Source organism: Tachypleus tridentatus, chromosome 4, assembly GCF_004210375.1.
Source record: "Tachypleus tridentatus isolate NWPU-2018 chromosome 4, ASM421037v1, whole genome shotgun sequence".
In the NCBI taxonomy this organism is placed as follows: domain Eukaryota; kingdom Metazoa; phylum Arthropoda; class Merostomata; order Xiphosura; family Limulidae; genus Tachypleus; species Tachypleus tridentatus.
This window is the reverse complement of record NC_134828.1, coordinates 51061190-51085654: the sequence shown is the minus strand read 5'-3', so window position 1 is coordinate 51085654 and position 24465 is coordinate 51061190. Positions and strand designations below refer to the sequence as shown.

At 33.6% G+C, this 24465-nt stretch overlaps 1 protein-coding gene across 3 annotated transcripts in view; it reads left to right on the top strand.

Annotated features, from left to right (window-relative positions):
* Positions 1-1744, top strand: part of LOC143249118 (lachesin-like) — an 85256-nt gene extending 83512 nt beyond the window's left edge. For all 3 annotated transcript variants that reach the window (XM_076498469.1, XM_076498468.1, XM_076498467.1), the window contains exon 10: positions 1054-1744. In XM_076498469.1, the coding sequence (XP_076354584.1) occupies positions 1054-1151 (98 nt within the window). In that variant the 3' untranslated portion in view covers positions 1152-1744. The remainder of the gene's footprint in view (positions 1-1053) is intronic.
* Positions 1745-24465: the final 22721 nt, after the last annotated feature.

Genomic DNA, 24465 nt, shown 5'->3' with positions numbered 1-24465 from the left:
GTGCACCTTAGAAACATAAAAAAAAACTTAGATTACCAGCTATTCCTGTGTCCGAGTCAGGTTACTTTGCCTACGGTTGCTTTTTGTTGGAAATAAATTTTAGATTAGTGTTAAAGGTATTTTTTGTTGGAAACATGCTTGAGATTAGTGTTAAAGTTGCTTTTTATTGGTGTTGCAGTTGTTATAATTTTTACTTTGCTAGAAACATGCTTGATGTTGATATTAAAGTTATTTTTTGTGTGAAATATGTTTGATACAAGTGTTAAAGTTGCTTTTTGTTTGAAGTATACTTTAGATTTGTGTTAAAGTTACTTTTTGCTGAATATGTTTGAAGCTGTTGTAACAGCTACTTGTTGCTGAAAATACGCTCGAAATTGGTGCCACAGTTACTTTCTGTTTGAAATATGCTTAAGGTTGGTGTTAAAGTTGCTTTTTGCTGTAAATATTCTTCAGGTTTGTGTTATGGTCGCAGGAAATATGCTTGATAGCTCTTGCTTTACATGTCTTTTAAATAGTAAGCACAACCATATTTAAAAATATCACAAAACGTTTTTATTACTGGACATAATTGCCTCTTTGTTACAACATCTAAAACTTACTTTTTGTTATTTGTTCAATAGTTTGAGGTACTTCTGCTGAATTTTACGTTTGTTAATTAGGAACAATATTTCTAGTTCAGTGGTTGTCAGTACTTTTTGAAAACATAAAATACATCTGATATTCTTGCTTTGGTGATCACTTCTACGTCGGTGTTTCCCTTTATGTTACTTAAGAAAGAAATAGCCATAGTAGTAAAAACAAAAAACATTAAATACACTCGCAATGAACTAATTACCTATGCTCTCCTCACCGCAAGTATCAAAACCCGATTTTTAGCGTTGTAAGTCCACAAACAAAAGAAAGCTAATTATTTTAAGTTATATTAATTTTTGACGATATTAAAATTATTGATTAAGTTATATAACTGTCATGTTATATATTATATATAGTCTTATATATTAACACTATATAAGTAGTTATATTTATTAGTCGTGATTTTTTGTCCATTTTAAGGAAGGTTCAGGAAGGACCAGTTCATTCTAGTTATCATTAACGGGCTGTTGCTTGGAGCATATTCTCTTCTTCATTTTGAACTATTTGCCATAAGGTGAAATAATAAACGAGCGCTGCATGAAAACAGAGAACCTGAGATGGATGAAGAATCGACAATAGAAGAATATTAGGCTTGGGACCAATGATATACACTTCAAAAATAAAGGTGTTCTTGTTCATATAGTAAACTTTTGTCAAAATTACAAACACAAAATGACAGTTGTCACAAATAGCTGGAAAGTGAGAATTAACGTTAATCATCTACATGCAACAAAACAACATGCAACATGTGACATAGAGCATCTCTATAAAACATTCTGCAATAATACAGATACTTAGAAATGCTGAAAACCAAGTTATAAATATATATATGTATGTGTGTATGTGTATGTATATGTTATATATATATTAGTAATTTTAAAGATCTTTAAATAATTGGTAAAAAGGTAACAAACACTACTGGATATCTTGGTGTCGTCACAGTTCGATATGAGCGAACTCGACCAATCCAAACCGAAGAATTGCACAGAAGCAAACCAGAGCCCAGCAAAGATATATTAGATCTTATGAATAGGCTGTATTTTGTTCATACTGATGTTTCGTTTTTGTTTTGAATCTTCTCTCAAATTAAAATCATCTCTTTTTAAACCAACACAGTAAACTGATATTTTTTTCTGAAATAATATTATGCAATTTTTGTGTTCATTCTCTTTTTTATCTTATTATGTACTGTCAATTTTAAAAGAGTATACAAACACGGGCGCACGCTTCTGTAATGTGGAACGTAAAGAATATTTAAAATGCATTTTACAAGTTCCTGTACAATGGGGGCATGCTTATTACACTAGCACTAAGAACGATTTTATTTCGTCACTACTAGGTGTGCTATATAATAGATCCCTTGATACACAAAACAAGTGTTTTCAACCAGAATGTTTTTTCTTCGTCATGCTGAAAATTTGCATTCAAATACTGCAGAATAAAATGTTACGGATACATAAACACACATGCACGCGCGCGCGCACACACATATGTATATATCGAAAAAAATATTTTTTGAAAAATAGGCTTAATAGGATTTTTTCTGTCTTAAAATTTCAAAACAAATTATAATACAAAAAAAAATTTACATTTCTTATTGGCAAATAATTACAGTACAACTATCATAGATTAAAGATCCCCCAGTGGCTCAGCGGTACGTCTGCAGACTTACAACGCTAAAATCCGGGTTTCGATACCCGTGGTGGGCAGAGCACAGTTAGCTAATGTGTAGCTTTGTGCTTAATTCAAAATAACAACAACAGCAGATTAAAGAAAAAGTGAGACGTGAGGGCAAAATAGTGCAACTAGTCGATTAGAATAACCTAAGGCTTGATAGTTGTTTATATTGCTAAACTTTTATAACGAAATCTCTATGGACGAGTAAAAGTATCTTGTCAATAAGCAAGTAAAATAGTCTAAAGATATCGCCACCGGTAAGAAGATCAAATAAACAAAATGAATGAAATAAAAATACCTTGAGATTCATTAGGTAAAAATAAAACCAGATCAATATAATGTTTTACTTTATGCAGTGTTACTCATGATGAAAGGTATTTTCTGGAGTAAACTATTTTGTTAAAAGGAACAGACACAAAAGATTCTTTAAACTTTTTAACGTTGTTTCTTTTACACGAATTTAGTGCAAGAGTGTACAAACGTATTTTATAGACTATTCAAGTGTTTGAAAAGATATTGTGGATTCACACGAAATTATGCATTTGTAATGTTGATTAGTTTGCGTACGGTTATTGCTTTTGTTGCCAGTGTAGAACACAAAGTTTTTCATAGTTCAGAGGCGACCGTAACAGTTAAGTACAGATGGATTAATCATATACCAACCTAGAGTGTTGTTCTGGTAAATGCAAATCATATTCAACCATATGTTATTCTAATGGTAACGCCCCTCTCCCTTCCCTTTCTAGAAACACACGTACTCTCATATACGTTTAGGTAGTAAAGAAATAGCAATGAATATATCTTCCTGTTTTAGTTACCTAATTGAATGATACCCATTGTATAGTGTTTCAGTATTTTAATCTTTACTTTTATGAAATCCACAACTGAAATAGAAAGTTGTAGGATTTTTCATACAATAGGGCTAGTGTCAATAGGCAGTCCTGGGTTACGAAACCCCCTCCCCTACACTGACACACAAACAAACACAAAACTGATTTTTTTTTCTCTGAGAAAGTGTATCTGGGGTATGATACATCATAAAAAAATTAATTTTTGAGTAATCCTTCTCAGATATCAGTTTTGTTTATTATAGTAAAAATCAATATAAACTTTGTATTACCTATAATCATTAAATCATTTGTTCTCTGCGTTTTAACTTCTAAAGTAAGTGGTAAAAGTTTCTTGGGTTTCTACACGTTACTATGTTAGAAATTGTGCTTCCTAAGAAACAAATATTTCACTCGTACTTTGTATATTATACGCAAAATATTCAGTGTCCAAGTATATCGAGTGAGATATATTGATTCTATGTATCATTATCTATTCGTTAAGGTTCAGATATCGAAATACAAATAAAGAAAATAAACGAATTTTTGTAGCAGTTCCGCAGCTTAGCGTGAAGTGACTTATTGGGCATAAATATTCAACAAACAGAAACTTTAGAGATTTATATAAGAGTTACAGGGTTAATAAGCAAATAGTAAAACTTTTGGCGCAAATATTACAAACTTTCAAAGACTTTAAATGAAAATTCTAGAGAAAGAATCTGAGAAATTTGTTATTTTTGAGAAAGTGTTAAACATTTCGCTTTACATATTTGTTCGTCATTTTAACATAGCAACCAGTTACTCGTTATAAACAAGCGTACAGTCTCACCTCACTCACGTTTGTACTTATTGCTTTATCTGATCTCGAGAAATAAAAAAAAAATTACGTAAAACTCTCTCAAACTAGGAGCAAACATAACTCAAGATACAAAATTCACAAAAACACTGGTTAGAAAATAGTATTTCGTCTTTCAGTTTTAAAATGACTTATGTGAAACGTGTATTAGCAGTTTGGGTTTAATTTGAAATTTTTAAGTTATAAATTAATGAAAAACACTAACGATGAATTAAATGTCAAAAACATATACCAGGAAAGAAAACGAGGGTAGAGTAGAAGCACTGACTTCTGACATTTGTACGGTTTTACTAAATGTTATTTAAATATTATGCAAATACAAATTAGTAGGTAACTCAGTACTTAAAGAAAATGATCAACTAGCTCGACCTTTGTCATTCATTTGATGAAAAATCTTTACTCATTACGGTATGAATGGAGATAAAACAAATCACTCAGCCTGTGCTTTGACTTATATAGGAATTTTATGATCTGGTTAGATTATATTCAAAGCAATTATATTAAGTGAAAAATATTGTATCTGACTTATTGATAAGGCTAAGATCGGAATACCAATTAACTTCCCACTATACGTGACTGCAGCGAGAATGTTACGTGATCGTCATTGGCCAATAGTAACCCCAGAATTCGTTAACAAACTCATATATTTTATGGAACACAAGGTTTAAAAGGTCAATTGATGTGTTCATTTAGTAATTCTGTTCGTTCTATCGAATATCTTGGCAATTCTGCTGTTCCACAATTTGAAACAATACAGGTATTGTAATGTATGTTGTTTTGCGTTGAGCAACTGGTCGAAAGAATAAGAGAAAAAATCAGGATTTCAGTTTGGCAGTCTCTAAAGAAATACTATGTATTTTATTTTATAAAAATAATGAAACTTCTCTTTGTTAGAAACTTAACAGACAAAATTACAATAATTATAAACTTTTTGTGTAAGTGAAACATTTAAAAATATTAAATAATTGTTTAATTGAAAGGTGATTATTAAGTAGAAGTAACGTTATTATAAGTAGAAACTATCGGTTGAAAATACGTTACTACATAGTGCTTAAATTTTCTCGCGTCCTTTTCATTATTAAACAAAATTCTGTAGCATGGTAATGAATCATGATTTTATGAATGCTGACATTAAACAGACGACTTAGTACAAGAAAGGTATATACGAGTACAATTTTATTTTTCAGGAACAAGTTTGTTTGTTTGTTTTTGAATTTCACACAAAGCTACTCGAGGGCTATCTGTGCTAGCCGTCCCTAATTTAGCAGTGTAAAACTAGAGGGAAGGCAGCTAATCATCACCACCCACCGCCAACTCTTGGGCTACTCTTTTACCAACGAATAGTGGGATTGACCGTAACATTATAACGCCCCCACAGCTAAAGGGCGAGCATGTTTGGCGCGACGGGGATGCGAACCAGTCGCACGCCTTAACACGCTTGGCCATGACGGACCTTCAGGAACAAACATGTAGGGATATAATTATTCATGTGACTTGTAAAATGGAATAAAAACATTAAATTATTTTTGTTGGAATTCCAATAAACTATCAGAGCAAATATTAGAATATACACTTTTTAACAGATGAAAATAATAAGTTTACCACAGGTAAATATGTTCCAACTTATTTTTTCGACCAGTAGAAAGTTGAAAGATTCAAATACCATATATATATGACTTTTCTCACTTTAAACCTTTCGCTATTTCTTAATTAGTTGTAATTAGCAGTTTTAAAGCCAACCAAAGAGGATAAGTAAACTGCTGCTAAGAAAGTTGTTTTTCACATTCAAAAACTCTGAACTAGAAATTTTCAGAGTTGCAGAAGACCAAAGAAAAATGTTTGATGTTTTCCTTCCATCTCATGAGTCTACATTAGGCTTCGTCACTGACTTCTCTTTCTTTACACATGATAATATGAAGTGATTCCATTTCAAAATACTTAAAAGACATCATATTGCTAAAAAAAGGAGTCTCTAGAAAACAGTTCACAGGAGAAACACGACAGATGTGAGACTTACATTTTTACTTTATTCCACATCACCACACTTATTGTGAACACCTTTTGAATATTAGACGTATTCTTCTGTAAAGAATCACGAGAAAAAGCTTCTTAAATAATGTTACTGTCTAGATGTAAGAATAGTTTCTCTTTATGTAAAAGTGTCAGAAGGATCATAACGAATTCGTTAAATGACAAGATTGCAATAAGTAAACCAACACATTAATTCCTGTACTGAAGCAAAGAGATCCAAAACTGAAATATTTTTGTGATTTATTAAAACATCGCCGTTAAGACATCATACATAAATTTTGAACACGATACATTGATGGTATACATAATGTAATTATGTGAGAACATATTATGTTAACCTTTTTCGTTTCGAAAGATAATATAAACTAAGATCATAAAACTTAAATTATTTGTTACCTATTCAAAAAATTAAACTAGTTTTAATTACAATTTGATATAACAGAATAAACGTTTTAAACACTTTACAGTATCTCAGTCTTGAAAAGAAAGGAAAGTAGTTTTAGTGTCCCAACTTGAAGCAAAGGTCGCACACAACATCCTCTTGTGAAATTAATATAAAACGCCAAGTATCAAAATATTAAAAGAAAAACAAGCAACTCGTTAATGAAAATGTGTTAATAGATTTTTTTTCATTTCCTTAGGATCGTGATTATGGATTAATTAAACACATATTTTTTTACTTCGCGATAAAGAAATGTTCCACTCGTAAAATTCCACTTGGAAAAGTGTCTTTTATTATTCGAATTGAAATATAACTTCCCTTAATGTTCCAACTTGTTTCTTTTATTACTTTAAATTAATTATAGCTTCCTTTAATATTCCAGAAGAAATATAGTTTTTGGGAGTTTATCTTTAGTGTCTTAAATTATATATAGTTTTTAATGTTTCAGAAAATGTTAATCTCCATGAGTTCTACAAACAAAATCTAAATTTTAGTAGAACTCCAGAAAAATATACAGTTTATATTAGTGTTCCAGGTGAAACATGGTTTTCCCTTAGTGTTCCAGATGAAACATAGTTTTCTCTAAGTGTTCCAGATGAAATATAGTTTGCTTTAGTGTTTCACGTGAAATATAGTTTTTTAATGTTCTAGACGACCAAAATATATTAGGAAGCCTTTAGTCAGGTTTTTAGTACTTATGTAGTATTTGATTAATAACTAAACAATGAAGTTATTTTATTTTACCATCTCAGAATGTTCTGTTTATAACCACTATACGATTGTTGTCCACGTAGGAAATTTACTTCTTAATCTTAGTTATGAATATTACTTTATTCGCCTGTGTTTTTAAAGAATGAATTTTATTTAGAATTACTAATTTTAGTTTATGAAGTATTCATTTTATTCTTAGTTTTTAATTCACAGAGTAGGAAGTGTGCTGTGTGATTAAATTGTTTTTTTTTAAAGATGGTTCAGCTAGTCAAGTGATAAAGTAAACAACTTTTATCAATATTCTACTTTTAAAGATATTTGTTTCTGATAACTTGTTGAAAATTAACTTTATGTTTCATCCATACAATAAATTTCATATTTCACAACTGCAAAACTAATACTAACATTTTTTTCTAAGCAGAAGCCATAAACTAAAGTCAAATTGTCAAACCAGGAGAAAAACAGATGACTTAACATACTAAATCGAAAAGCAAAGTCACATAAAAGTTATACTTCTTCTTAAGAGTTCAGAAGAAGCGATAATAAAATCGTGTGATTCAGATTAACAACTTAGTTTCAAATGTGTTAAACATTATACACGTGTAATAGATATTTATAATAGCCCCCAAAATATTTTTGTTTCTTGTTAATGTCAATACTTAAGTGAAATAGTTTTACTATAAACACTGTTCTATTGTCTAAAAAGCCTGTTTCTCCCCATGTGAAAAATGGAGTTTCTCACTTGTAAAAGTTTTAAGAATTTAATTATTCTTGTCAGATTATGCTGATCGAATTTATCGCTTTTTCTCCTAGTTCTTTTATATCGTAATAAGTATACATTCTTGTTTAAGAATTTTAAGTCAAGCTTATGTAACAGTAAAGTAAATGATGGAACTAAATGCAGAACGAACACGCTGAAAATTACACTGAGCGATATGTTAAAGACAATACATTCTACTCTGTAGTAAAATGAATCCTTATTCTCATTTCAGCTTTTAAAATAAGAAAAGGATGCAAATCCCAAATTTTTGACCATCGCATCCATATTTCATTCAGTTAGAATAATAACATTAAATAAATAATGACCATCAAAATTTAACCATGAATGATACAATGATAAAAAGAGAACTGTAGAATTGAGCAGGTTGTAACTCAGTGCATCACTTGTTTAAGTCGGATTATTTTATCAGCGTTCAACAATCTGAAAAATGTAAGCAGATATATAACCATTAAATTAAAAACTAGATTCACGCCTTGTTATTTGCAGGTTTATTCGTCAGTATTTAAATTCCATGTGCCTATGTGCGATTAATTCGATTATACTAATATACTCATCTTAACTTTGTAAATAACACACAATTAAATATTAAACTTTTCAAAAACAAAAATTAAGTCAAATATTCCACTTAGTTAGTTAACTGATAAGAAGGGTAACAAAAGATTTAAGTCTAGTAAAAATAATGGAAGACGTATAGGGTCCATTATTCTCAATACAAATTGATAGCTTTTTCATCCCAGTATTTTCCACTAGGGTATGATAATGACAATCTCACAGGGTTTTTTCAGACTTACAGCATAAATTACTTTGAAAGCTTTTTAAGTATCTGTAAAAGACTCACAAAGTATAACTAGGAAACAAGAAACTTCTCACGACACTGTCATCTATTATCCTAAAAACCAAAATGTCTTTAAAGTCTTACTAAGGAAAACGTTTGGGGACTTTTTATTTTATTTCTTGAAAAGTATTTTGTTTGTCGAGATTCTCGCCTACTGTCGTTTCCAGTTTACTTGGATTATCTTGATAAATAGTCGCATTCTTGACAGTGTGCGACTGCATTATCTGAAGTGATGTATTTCAGAATCTATTTTCAGTTACACCAGCCTAAAATTGTCAACAAATTACACAGGTGACCAATATGTCAGGTATTGTTTTAAAAACTATTTCATTCAAATGCTACATACACCTCTAATAAAGTCGAAGTACAATGATTTTAGCTTTCGTATTTTTAGCATCAAACATCAGGCAATAAATGATACTAAATAAAACTCCACTTTTTTTAAGTTGAAATACGTGTAGAAATAAAATATAGGTTTTATCTACTGTTTAAACTAAGACATTATTTTGTTATTTGGTCTATTCTATAGTACCAATTACCATTACCTTCCGACAACCAAAGTGATTACTTGATCGTGATGAGTTAATGTATCGTACAGCCACGGCAGGAATTAGCTTATCCGTCACTGAAAGTGCGCCATCGTAATATTCCAGAAGATATGCAGTCAAAAATTTACGGATCTTTGATGTGTGTTTACATATCAAATAAGCGCTTTCCAGGAAGCGGTGCCATTACCGTTTATTGCCCATGGTCCGGAGTTGATGAAGCGTTAAAGCAATTTAGAGAGATTTAGTAACTAGTCTATCAAGTTCGATATTTAAATTCGTTGTCTGGATTGAACTTTATATAGACTCTTTGGAACCAAACAGGATAACGTGATCAACGAAATGAGAGTGGTCGATGTGTGTGATAAGAGAAATGTCTTCAACTTCAAACATAATAAATTAAAGAAGTAAATAAATCCACTCATTTGAATAGAAACATTTCTCAAATACACTGAAGTTAAAATATCTCGTGAGGGACACTCACTTACATGCACATTTATTGACGTTAAACAGCAGGTATTGAAGCAACCTATTCGAACAGTTATAAATAAGAGAAATGAAATATCCACCTTTTCTTTAGAAAACAAAATCAACCAACAAAAGTAAATATATTTCATGAATCAAAAGATCAAAACCATATACTGCTGTATACCACATATTCCCGACATCAGCAGAAAAATAGCCAACATTTGGCAAAAACTAGTAACAAAATATGACATTCCAGTTAATACCATATTTATTCAAAAACCAGGCACAAAACTGAGGTCTATACTATGTAAAAACTACACTGACAAACACCACACCAGCATTATTTATAAAATACAATATGATAACTGCCACGAATTCTATATTGGAGAAACAAGTAGAAAAATGAAAACCAGATTCAAAGAACATAAAAAGTCACCTTCACACGTTTTCGAACACTGCAACTCAAATAAACACAACATAACCATAGAAAACACTCAAATACTAAATAAAGAAACAAACATAAACAAACGAAAATTAAAGAAGCCTTACAACAACTCAAGCCCAAAATAAACCAAGACAAAGGAACGCCTTTATACCTATATAATATATAATAATAATAAAATAAATAATATAAAATTATATATTGAAACATCTAAGCACGTCCTCTACATTCAAACACTCAGTCACACAATCCCTTTCAAACATGTGGTCAGCTTCCGGTCAGTTACCTCTTTCTTTCTTTGTGAACCTGACGATGACCGAAGAAGGTCGAAACGTTATTCGCTCCTCTACGTAAAATATTTTCTCAACCCAAACGAGCCATTTTTACATATATATTTTTCTCTACAAGTGGGTTTTCTCGACATCACTGATCACAAGTTATGATATTGTTTTATCAGTGCAGAGATACACAATGAGCAATCTCTACTCTGTCCAACGGGGGTAGTCAAGCCCTGGATTCTTGCGTAGAATGTCTATAAACTTACCTACTACTCACAAAGTGGGACATAGGCAATGAAATCAAACAGGAAAACAAATCTGCTTGAAAACTATTATTAAGATTTACTAAACAAAATACAAAAATATGTTTAGAATAGAGAACAGCTATCAAGAAATCTGACGTATTTGGTAATGTTACAAGAGAAATGTGGTTAATACGAATGATGTAATTGATCGTACTCGAGTCCATTTTGTGTGGACTTCAAATAAATAATGGAATATACCATATAATGCTTCTTTTGTAAAAAGAACTACTTTTCTTATTCAATTATTTTCGTTATAAGTTTTGTTTGGTTTCGTTTTCTTCCTAATTTGGTTGATATTTTATAATTTTGATATTAGTTTGAGAATTAAACTCCCTCAGTAGCACACACATATTTCTGCGGGTTTACAGCACTAGAAATAAGTTTTCAATACCAGTGATAGGCAGAGCACAGGCACCCAGGGGCGTAGAATTTTTACACCCGATGTGGGGGATGATTTTTGCAACCACTTATGTGGACTCTTCAATTTGCAAGTTGGTAATCTCTGATTACGTGAATCTGAAAGCTGTAAACATGTAGTCAGAGAGTAATCTTGTTGCCACGATACTTCAAGGTTTCCATGTAGGTTTGTATAAGTAAGGTGTTGTGAACAGTTTTCAAAATATTAATGTGTCACAAATTAACTGCCACATGAATTTATTCCTGCACACTGCACAGTATAAAAGATGGTCATTATACTTGACAAGGTTACTAATAACTTTCATTGCATGAATTACGTTTTCAAATATTAATAAAATTAGTGATTACCCTTGATAAGTTTATATTACTGAAAAACTGTTCATGTTGTTTGATAAAAATAATTAAAATGTCTTTGCGAACACTTGAAAATTACACATCAATACAATGTAGCACATAATTATTCATACTTTTCATTGAAGTAAGATTCATTTAGTCCTCTAGTCTAAATGTTCCCAAACGTAGACCTTCTTTGTGATGATCTGTTTGTGAATTATTTCATAAGCTCTTCTGTATTTATCTTGTCGACTTCATCTTTGTGAGTGTGACAAACTGCCACATGGTTAAGGCGGCACTGAGACATAGTTGACCTGTACCGCGTCTTCAACAGTTTTAATGCAGAAAAGCTGCGTTCACATTCGCAGCTGGATACTGGACATACAAGCAAAATTTTCTTGAGAAGAAACACTTCACTGAATATCTGCTGGCTTGTTTCATGCATTTTACAGTAAGCATCCTTTGCACCTTTCAGAGATACTGCTTTTGTTGTTCCTTTGAAACTCGAGCCGTTGTGCAGAGATTTCTGGTTAGAAGTTTATAACCGAGTTGTCAATCTTGCCAGATGTAATCATGTTCTCAAGTGTCAGATATTGCCTCAAGTCATTGTTATCTGCATTGAATCTAGTGGTCAGATGTTCTATGACTGTGTCCACAAATTCAAAATATTGGCTTCTGTAGTAATCTCTAGCTGTTGCAGAATGTTGTGCTGAGCCATCACCTGTGATCCTTCTGGGGGGTCTGCTAATGCGTGATAGTTCAATTGGCACCAGATCCAGGGAAGTTACCTTTTTCTCAGCTTCATCAAATATCTTGTTGTAATTTTCCTCTGTTCGCAATACCCACAATTGCTCAACTGTCATTGCAGATGCTTCAATCATGCCAGATACTGTCGCTGATTTTGCTTGGAATGCACGGTTTAGTTCCTATAATGCTGGTAAAGGATGCTGAGCCATCAACAATCCTAAAACTGTCTTTCCTTTGTCAAATCTGTCCATCAAACCTCGTGCTTTCAGTGCTACATCTGATTTTTCATTTGCTAATTGAGACAAAGAATCAACAATGTCACTGTAGTGATCATTAGCACATGTAATTGCAGATAGGCGGCACAACCAGCATGTTGGACACAGTGGGCGGATGTATTTAACTGGACCATTGTGGCTATCTGACACACAATATTTTCAAAGATTGTCTTGCATATTTGCCTGACCTCTGAAGCAAGACACCAAGTTCATGTACCAACTAGATAGAATCTCGACCATATTCACAAGCTTCAACTGCATGTTGCATTACTAAATTAGCCTTGTGTGCTCCGCAGTGGAAAAACAAAGCTGATGATTGCTTCTCTTTTATTTTTGCTTGGCATCCACTGTATGCACAACTCATGTTAGCGGCTCCATCATAAGTTTGTGCTCTTAATCCTGACAGTGATAAATTAAGTCTAGTCAGTACATCAAGTATAGTTGAGTATATTGTTTCACCAGTTGTATTGGAAACACTGTACAAGCCAAGAAATGTCTCATGGACGTCGAGGTTCTCATCTACGTATCGTACACATATTGCTTCCTGTTCGGTACCTGTAACATCTTGAGTGTCATCAACCATTAATGCAAAGAGTTTACCTTGCTGCACTTCGTGTGCTATGTTCCTCAGTATTTGATGGCTGAACATCCCCATTATTTCATTCTGAGCCTGGGGTGATGCGAATGTGGTTTTCTTTGACAAGTAGGCCGTCAACTCAGGATCTTCCTCTTCCAGGAGCTTCATTAACTGCAAGAAGTTCTCCTCCGTATCAGTATGTCCACGTAATGATAAACCTTGACGCGGCAAGAAACGTAAACTTCTGAGTATTTTGGCTAGACTTCTGTTGCATTCTTCCTGCTGCTTCTTTTTTCCATCATGTAGCTGGACAGTCACTGGAGTTACATCAAGTGAACCTTCTTGAGATATAGCGAATCTGTGCTGAGAGAAGGATTGGTGTTCGCTGAATTTCTGTTTTGCCTTTTTCCAGTTGCAAAAACCGGTGGATATGAAGGTATACTCAACTGGCCTTTCCAATTTCCCTGTAAAAAGGTCTCTATTTTCCGCCTTCGCACAATGAAAGCATATGACTTTTTGAGTCTGATTGTCGAAGTGCAGCCATGGGAACTCATCAAACCACTTGCCCTGAAAGTTGATATTTTGAGATTTTGCTTTCTGTGCGTCTGGATGATATGGCTTTCCACACTGTATCTGTGGAGTGTCAGATTTTTCATTACTGCACAAACTTGTTTCACAACTATCTGGTGGTTCATGATGTGCAATAGTTGCACAAGCATTTTCAGACTCGTCCTCTGATGAACATGGTTTTTCCTCTGTATGGTAAGCTTCTATTCCTTTGCTTGAGGTTGTTGGATTATCTGCATCTGCATTGTCACTTGTAGTATTAGTAACTGGCTTGCAAAACTGTCTAATATTGGAAACTTTCAGACGCTTCCTTGTCATAATTGGAATCTGTTTCCCAGATGACTCAACAGGCTAAAATACAGTCTTTATTGAAAAACTCTAACGTACAACGAACGAAGATAGAACAGAATAGAAGTAGGTCGGAACTGTACAATGTATTTAAGTCGAACGCACGAACCTTACAGTGACTACCGAGCCGACTGACCGCCTGGACAATAATGTGTGCTAGTTACAACACAAGTAATTGCAAGTTTCTCGAAAAATAAACAATCACAAATACATTATATTCCTGTTAAAGCTCATCAAAAGGCAAACACGTGGTGATATAATGTCTATAAGCACGTCTATTAAATAAAACTACCTAAACAAAAACTAGCAATACAATTCGAGTAGAGGCTTCAGGCTATTGAAATCGCTCCTTTTGTGTTCTAATTATACAAGAAAATACAATATTTTTAATATCTATGATGAGAGAATATATTGTTCTTTTACCATAAAGCACTAGCACTTTATTAGAGGGCGGTGATGATCTGAAATTTCATGGATTAATGAGGGCCACAAACACAGGTCTTATGTGCCTTGTTGTAAACTCAAGGCCCAGACTAAAGGTAGCGGAGAGGAGTGATGTAGGGCGCGTCTGGATCGGAGCGGCCTGAACCTGTCGTTAACTGTACACTAAACGTACACTATGGTCAGCGACGTCGGCAGCTAAGGAGAGTAAGGCGTTCGACAATAAAACCGACTAGACATGCATAAGAACAAATGTCGTAGAAAAACCGAACAATATACGCATAAGATTGATGCAGCTACAAGCTACAAATGGCCTGCCAGATCTAGATCACAGAAGTTTACGCTTGGGAGAATATTTTCGAATTTCATGCTCTGTTCAATCTGTTGTGATGAAAATTTTACTTAATCTTACACTACGTACAAGACGTAGGTAGATTCTGTGATAGTGCTTGCAAGCTTTGAATGTATACTCAGGCCTACTGACTGATACTGAATTCGATTGGTAAAAACATGAGAATCACAAGAACAAACACACAATTTGTAGGTCTGTGATGCAATAAAACAATTCAACAGACCAAACTGTAAGGGGAGTGATTGTATGCATCATACCCCCCACCTAAAATTAAGTAGAATAATAAATCTGTTGCGTAAAAACAAACAAGATCTAATAAAATCAACATTATAGTAGCAGGAATTAATAAAATATATCCAGATATCATTTAAACATGAAATATGACACAACTTTCATGCCCTGGAAGGGAACATGTGCACATTACCAATGTAAGAGTGCGTACAGAGTCCCTACATGTAAAGAATTATTAGCTGCTGAAATAGTTGCAGTGTTTGGTTACGATCTGTCTTCTCTAAATAACGCTCTTGAAAGATATCGAGAACATAATAACAGAACATTTAAACTTGTTTAGTTCTGCTGCAGTTCTTACTGCATCGAGAAATTTTCTGTTGTTAGAATTAAAGTGTTATAAGTTTGGTTTGAATTTCGCGCAAAGCTACAAGAGGACTACAAGAGGCCGTCCCTAATTTAGCAGTGAAAGACTAGAGGGAAGGCAGCTAGTCATCACCACCCACCGCCAACTCTTGGGCTACTCTTTTATCAACGAATAGTGGGATTGACCATCTCATTATAACGCTTCCGCGGCTGAAAGGGAGAGCATGTTTGGTGTGACGGGGATTCGAACCCGCGGCCCTCGGATTACAAGTCAAGTGCCTTAATCACCTGGCTATTCCGGGCCATGTTAGAAGTCATATGTTCAACAAATTCACAGTATCGTTATTATACAGCCAGTGTGGCTTATTTGGAAGAAGTGATATATACTAACTATACCTCAACCTCAAGATTGCTTAGAACCGTCGAGATTGGTACAACGTAACTCAGCCTTAGATTCTTGTTGATTCATCGTAAAATCTAGAAAATAATGAAAGACACTTCCTTTAGTTTTTGAAGTGATGGCTACTGTAAAACTATGGGCAGACAGGTGAACACTCTGAGCGTGGTTGTTTTGTACCTACTGTAATAGACTGTGCTGTGGTATATTATTTCAGCATGATATCTTGAAAAGATGTGAATGAATTTAAACGAAAGATGTTATATATATTTGGATTATGCAACAAGGTAGAAGTGGTTAGGTTTTGGAAGGTTAAACTCAGAGTTCAAGGTCACAGTAAGGTCGCGAAAATCCAAAAAATCCCTATCTGTTAACATGGGAACCAATTTTTCACAGTACTTTTGCTCTATAGATCAGTCACAGAAACTGGGTGTACATATGTAGAATACTATTCCTCCTTTTTTGCCAAAAGTGGTCCATCTCTGTTGATAACAATGGACATATAGACAGTTTTGTATTTTTTGAGCGACGAATACGATGAACGCTGCGTGGTGGAGATCTCTAGAGATATGTGCTCTACTGAGTGCCCTTCCCCCAGTTCTTTTTTTCTTTTTCTTTTTACTTTACTACTTTCGTGCTATATTTTTTGTTTGTTTTTTCCTTTAAACTGTTTCAAAAACATCACCCAGGTAGGGTTATGTTTTTTCACATTAATTGTTAAACGATATTAAAGTTCCTGGATATGCTTTATTGATGTTACAATAACGTTGAAAAGCAAATGCTGCACATGTTTGCCTATGTCATGATTCGGACGTGGTACACTAATACCGACCAACCGCCCAGTCCGTGAAAGAACAAGACAAATAAAAGTATTCAGACTATAGTTATCATACAGACCCCGGAAACAGTTTACCGACAATCTCGGTGCTGCTTTTAGTCAACAAGACGCGATCACGACACGCGATCTAGCGTGAATAGGGAAAGATCCGTTCATTTGTGTACCCGCATCCACATGTCTCATCAGTCATGAAAATGATTACAGACCACAACCGTTTAACGCATCGTTAAACAAACTTTCACAACAAATGAAAGTGACTGAGTAAATTTTTTTCATCGATCACCCCTAATATAAGAACAACAAAAATTAAAATCCGAGATAAAAGAGGATGGTGCAAATGTTTCATTTCTTTAATTATATTTTACATATTATGGACATGTTTACTTGACCAAACAAATTGTAAAAATCACATTAATGCTGTCTACAAAGATTAAAAATCTTTATTCGTACAGTAACTGTAAGAAAAATAGCCTTTTGGTTAGTTATTTATAGGTGTCTTACTAAATACGCTATTTTCTGTTAATATATCAGAAAAATGCTGCAGTCTAGTCAAGCATACGTAATATTAAAATGAATATAATTTAATAAATAAAACACTTAATCATATCTATAGAGAGAACGATAAATGTATTCGCAGTTTTATTGTGAAAATGTGGGAAAAATCCTGCTTCTCTTTATTCGTTTTTCAAGGTTACAACCATGTAGGATAAGTGACAAAGTACATAACCTAAAATGGTTTACAGAATCATTACTCCAGATGAACACAAATATCAGGAAATATCGAACTTAAATAAGCTGAAAACAGAGTTAGTCCAAATATTCAGATTTTTAAATAACCTGACGATGACCGAAGAATGTTGAAACGTTCTCTACGTAAAAACATTTTCTCAACCCAAACGAGTCGTTTTTACGTATATTTTTTTCTTGCAAGTTTATCTGAAATCATTAAAATTTGTTCGTCCCATCTAAGGTTTCTTTCAATAAAAATAATTTTCTTTTCTTAACCTGAAGATGACCTCGAAATGTCGAAACGTTGTTCTCTGCTTTATTAGTAAAAGTGTTAATACCAGCCGTCATAAGATACATTTTTACTTCAAATGGGTTTCTCGTCAACACGAAATAAGTGACTTATTGAATTATGTGTGTACATTAGTTGATCAAGATGGTAATTAGCTATATTTTCTAGAGGAATCTGCTAATAAAATTAAAACTAAATTTGAGCTTTTTTAAAAACATATGCGATTAAATGGAGAAGTAAAACTGTGTCGTGATGAAATTGTTAGGACTTAAAACCATTTGATAGCTGCAAATCATTTTTGAAAAAAGGTTATACAGGTAGATGTTAATAATTTTATTAACGGGATGTTGCGAAAAAGTGAAATTATCTCAAATCTGGTTATAAAATAATCTTCCTAGGTGTGGAGAGAGTTAATTTTATTAAGGAAAGAGTTGTTGTTGATAAAAACTGATAGCATTAAGGGGTTATAGAAAGGATGTAAGACGCTTAGCCATTTGGTAGAAAGAAATTCTGTACCGACAGTAAAACAAATAGGTCTGGTAGACAGACCTGATTTTTTTCTACTTTAGAAAAAATATGTAATATAACTGGAAGCCACAGGGGTAATTTGTATAAAAAGTTATTTGAGAAAATGTGTTAGACGTTTCTTAAAATTCTATTTACACATTGAAATTTTCCTTCTCGTCGAAGAGTAATGCTAAGAACGTTTGTGTTAAATTGTCTACAATTGGTAAGACGTAGCTCATTTTCTTTAGGTAATTATTATTATTTAGATAAAGATAACATTGGTACTTTTACTGAGACGGAAAGAGTAACGTCAGCATTATTTACAAGTTATTTCAAAGCAAACAGTTTGTCAGGAGAAAAAGCAGGTGTAGGTGTTAAAGTTGTAAAGAACCGATATGGCTGAGATGTTGCATTTCTTGTTAATTAGATTCTTCACTACTAGTGTTATCTGTTTCTAACAAGAGATTATATTTTCGACCTTTCTTCTAGCTTGTGTTCTGTTTCCCCATACCGTTTTGCACTTTGTGAGTATAATGCATACTTTCTTCTAGCTTGTGTTCTGTTTCCCCATACCGTTTTGCACTTTGTGAGTATAATGTATACTTTCTTCTAGCTTGTGTTCTGTTTCCCCATACCGTTTTGCACTTTGTGAGTATAATGTATACTTTCTTCTAGCTTGTGTTCTGTTTCCCCATACCGTTTTGCACTTTGTGAGTATAATGTATACTTTCTTCTAGCTTGTGTTCTGTTTCCCCATACCGTTTTGCACTTTGTGAGTATAATGTATACTTTCTTCTAGCTTGTGTTCTGTTTCCCATACCGTTTTGCACTTTGTGAGTATAATGTATACTTTCTTCTAGCTTGTGTTCTGTTTCCCCATACCGTTTTGCACTTTGTGAGTATAATGTATACTTTCTTCTAGCTTGTGTTCTGTTTCCCATACCGTTTTGCACTTTGTGAGTATAATGTATACTTTCTTCTAGCTTGTGTTCTGTTTCCCCATACTGTTTTGCACTTTGTGAGTATAATGTATACTTTCTTCTAGCTTGTGTTCTGTTTCCCCATACTGTTTTGCACTTTGTGATTATAATGGGAACAACTTTGAACAGTTTTGTTTCCTTCAATATTATTTATTCTTTTTTTTTCTCATTTTACATATAACTTTCCATTTAACAAAGTTTGAAAATCTTCTGTTATCTGCTTGGTAAATTCCATTGAAAGCCTTTTCCTCTATACGTAAATACCAAATAAAATGTACACCCTAGAAAGACCAAATAATAATAATAATTTACTCTTATTCAGAATACGTTTATCCTTAAATAATAATAACCATGTTGAACATTCAACAAGAAATAACATTTTACTTTTACAATAATACATCATACTAAATACTGAACATCTAACAATACTGTGTTTTCTGCGTTGAATCTTGAACACTTAACAGTACTCGCACAAAATTTCTCATGTTAAGACGTCAGCATGGGCGGTTTTATTGTGTATGTCTGAGTTTCTTTTTTTAACTGGCAGATTGAAAGAAAAACATTTAGTGAAAAGAAAACACAACTAACTCTTTGGATACTCTTTTTGACCAAGCAGTAGAATTCGACCATCACTTTTACAGTGCACTAACAGCTCCAAAGGGTAAAGTACATTTTTATAGCGACGAAACGCAAGCTACGAATCTTTGAATTCGGAGACCGGGCAAGCTAACTAACAATAACATGCTAAATAATTTTTTTCTTATATATATTGTATCATACCAATACTTCAACTTGTAAAATCATTTTTACTCTGAAATGTCGCTTTAAATATTTAATCAATAGCTAACAATATTTACTATTGTGCAACATATGACGTGTTAAACTTTTAATACCTAACAAAGCCTTGCACTGGTATAGAATGAGTAGGAAAGAGCATTCAACAAAGAACAAATATTTATTCTCTTACAACGTGTACTGTATTGAACGAATAATGCCTAAAGTTTTACTGTTGTACAGTATAGTCTGCGTTGAACCTTAACCTTTAACTATTGTTTGTCCTTATACAGAATGTGTTCTGTTTAACTGGAACACCTAAGAAAACAAAGCTTTGCTCTTTATCAACACATTTTATGTTAAGAATGTGTAGTGTTGAACAGTCAACATCTAACAAAATTCTGCTCTATTGTAGGATATGCAGGATTGAACATTTAACACTCAATAAAGCTCTTCTCCATTAACTGTGGAAAGCGTTGTGTTGAAAAGTCAACATCTAACAGAGCTATAGGCTTATTACATAACTTGTGTTGAAATTAATGCTGGTGGGGGCATTTCTTGGGATACCACTAGAAGGTTTGAATTTTAAAACTTACCTATTCGAATAGATCTTCGTATTTCGTTGCTCAAATGGTATTGATTACCGTTGGGGCTTCAGCCTCCCTTGACAAAACCTTTACTCTTTAGTATTGTGCCAAAATACTAATTTGTGCTAAGGACTGATAGAATGGTTTATCGACTTCAGATGTAAAATCTTCTACAGCGAATATTGTCAACCTGTTTCTGTAAAACATTTTGTACAAAATTCTAATATTTGCACTAGCTATGTATTTATGTTAAAACTGAGTAGGACGGTAATGAATTTTATAGCTGCAGTCCGCTTTACTAGTTGTATGACGAAGCGTGACTCAGTTATACAAGAACCTTTTGAGTTTAACAACGTTAAAACAGACGCAGCCAAGATACCCAGACACTGAACATGCTTGCCTTTTTAGATGAAGGAGAGTTATAAAGTTACATTCAGTCCCACTATTCGTTGGTAAAAGAGTAGCTAAAGAGTTGGCGGTGGATGGTGATGACTAGTTGTCTTCCCTCTGGTTTTGTACTACTAAATTAGGGACGGCTAGTGCAGATAGCCCTCGTGTAGCTTTCGCAAATATCAAAACAAACAATCATTCTTTGTTTTCAAGGGTTTCAAGTAATTTTACGGTTTTATTTTCGTATCAAAATATTTATTTCAAACTGTAAATGTCAGTACTCACGATTTGCAACACGTTACCGCAAAAACGCGTTGCACATTTTGTGGATATGGGTATACTATAAGAGTGACGGTTAAATCTCACTATTCAGTAAGACAAAAGTGACCCAACAATCGGTGGTGGGTGCAGTTAACTAGCTGCCTTCTTATTAGCCTATCAAGAACCTTTATGTAGCTTCGCGTGAAAAATATGATAAGAAAATCTTATATTATTCATTCTGCTTCAATACGTGCATTGAACTTGATATGTGACGAACACGATTTATGTATACTTTACTTTATTGTTTAAAAAAAATACAGACATTCCCATGTATGAAAAAGCTCATTATTAATCATAACACGATAATACAAGATGAATCCATATTAGTAATTAAAAGATTAAACAAACAATGACGGAAACTATACAAGTATTATTTCTGTGGTAAAACTGAACTATAGGGTCATCCCATAAATAATGTCCGAAAATTTAATACAAAAAGTGCATCATCATTTCTGTCTTTGTAGAAGGCTGTAATGACTAAAACATGTAGTAAGACGTATATAAAAATGTTTAGACAAATAAAAGAAACTAACCCAACTCCACTTTTTAAGATCATTAATCAAATTAACCCTTATGAAGATGGATGTGTCTGAGGAACACATTAGGCATATAATGCTTTATCAGTTTAAAAAAGGCAACAGTGCAGCAGAAACTACATGAAACATTCAAGGTGTTTGTGGTGCGGGGTCTCTCAATGAAAGAAAATGTCAAAGGTGGTTTTAGAAGTTCAGATCAAGTAACTATGGCTCAAGTGATGCGCCACGTTCAGATCGCACTGTTGAGTTAAATGATGACTTGCTGCTGGATGCACTATATGAAGATTATGTGGTAACGGTTGAAGAACTAGCACAGAAGCTTAATTCAACCCATTCAACAGTTCGCCGTCATCTGCAACAGCTTGAAAAGGTGTCGAAACATGGGAAAATAGGTCCCCCATGATATGACAGAAGCCAACCTTAGAGCAATAGTGGACATTTGCACTTCTTTGCACTCTCGTGAACGTGACTAATCTTTTTTGGACAGGTCAGTGACTGGAGATGAAAAATGGGTATTTTATAAAAATGTTAAGGGCCGCAGACAATGTCTCAGTGCAGGTAAACAGGCTAAATCACAGTCCAAAATGGACGTCCATCCTAGGAAAGTCTCCATTTTGAGTTGCTGTCACTCAATGTAACGATTACATCAGACTTCTATTGCCAACAGTTAGAGAGCTTGAATGCTGCACTGAAAGAAAAGAGGCCTGCTTTGATCAATCGTAAAGGTGTTGCGTTACACCAGGATAATGCACAGCCACATAATCAAGTATCACATCTGCAAATACTGAAGAGCTAGACTGAGAAAAAATTCCACATCCTCCTTATTCTCCAGTACTTGCCCCATCTGATTATCATCTATTCCGTAGTTTGCAGAACTATCTTAATGGAAAAGAGCTTGGAACACATGAAGATGTAAAGACAACCCTCTTTACATTCTTTTCCTCCAAACTCCAAGAATTTTATATAAGTGGCATTGAGAAGCTTGTGAATTGTTGACAGGAAGTAATTAATAATAACAGAACATAAATTATTGATTAATAACATTAAAAGCGTTTGAAATCCTTTCTCTTTTTCTGAACCTAAAATCGGACATTACTTAAGGGACGACCTGATATAATAAAATGGCGACGTCTTAACATCAACACGGCCCGGTCTGGCCAGGTGGTAAACGAACTCGACTCGTGATCTTAGGGTTGCGGGTACTAATCCTACTCCCACTATACGTTGGTGAAAGAGTAGCCCAAGAGCTGGAGATGGGTGGTGATGACTAGTTGCCTTCCCTATTGTTTTACACTGATAAATTAGGAACGGCTAGCACAAATAGGTCTCGTGTAGCTTTGCGCGAAATTCAAACCAAACCAAACATCAACACAAAATCATAAAAGCATAACATTGACAGAAAAGAATCCAAGTCAATAATACCATATGTCAGCGCGTTTTTCTTCTATGTTGCTGAGTTTAAATTAGCATGATATACTTTTATCTAGCTCTTGAGCATCGTAAAATGGACAGTGAATTTACTGGCTACTTTATTAGGACTATCACCTAAAATTAGGTTTGATCAATTTTCGCCGCGATAATCGGCTGTATTCGAGTTGGATGCATACACTTTGTACAGATCCATCGAGAAGTGTGGCCTATAACTGTTTCATTAATGTCAGTAGGAGATTATGTACAGGAATACAAAGTTAAAGTTCACCTCCATAATATTCAATAAAATTGAGGTTCTATGACCGCGTTAATCAATGAAGATAATTGAAGCCATTGTAATGTCTTACTTTGGACAATAAAAGGGAAATGGATTGTGACAGACATCATCGTACTAGAAGAATTCATGTAAATCAGTGTGGAAATACATACAACTTTGATGGAAGAATATTATCAGTAAAAATGTTGTTCACCTTCCTAAACAGAACGTGACCCACACCATTCTTGCAATATTAGAATAAGACAAGCAGAGTCAATTATTTGTAGTTTTTTTCCTGTTTCCACTTTATCTTCAGAAAAAAAAAAGATTAAATGTGACTCATTTGACCCCATTACACATTTATAGCTATTCAATGATCGCAGTTTGCTCTCTAAACAAACCGAAAGCTTTAGTTTATTTGCAGCTTAGATAAGAAAGTTTCGACTAATTGTATAGTATACATTAATATATTAATGTTTGTTTGTAATCTCAGTATCAACAGTAATCAACATGTAGTACAAATGTAAACGTTTACTATTAGTAACTAATCTGTTTCTCTTAGTTAAAGATATCAAACGCAGACATTACGCTGTTTTGAAAAATACAAAACATGCCAAACACGCCAATCTCTTGAAACAGTACAGGAAATTTCCAATTAATGTTGTTCTTGGTAGGTTTGTGTGTGTGTGTTTTTTTTCGTAAGTCAATATGTAGCAAGCGTTTACAACAATTATTACAAACAAACTCCATATACACCTGACAATCTCATCTCGGACACTCACAACTGTCGAGATATTTTAAAATGTTGCAATTTTCCGATATTTTGTTCTATTTATAAAGTTTCCACGTAAAGTTCTGGGAAAGCAATTTAAACCTACTTTTCCATTAATGGTATTTCGTAGAAAAAAGTTCATTTGTCTGTTTAGGAAAAAAAATTACAAAAGGATT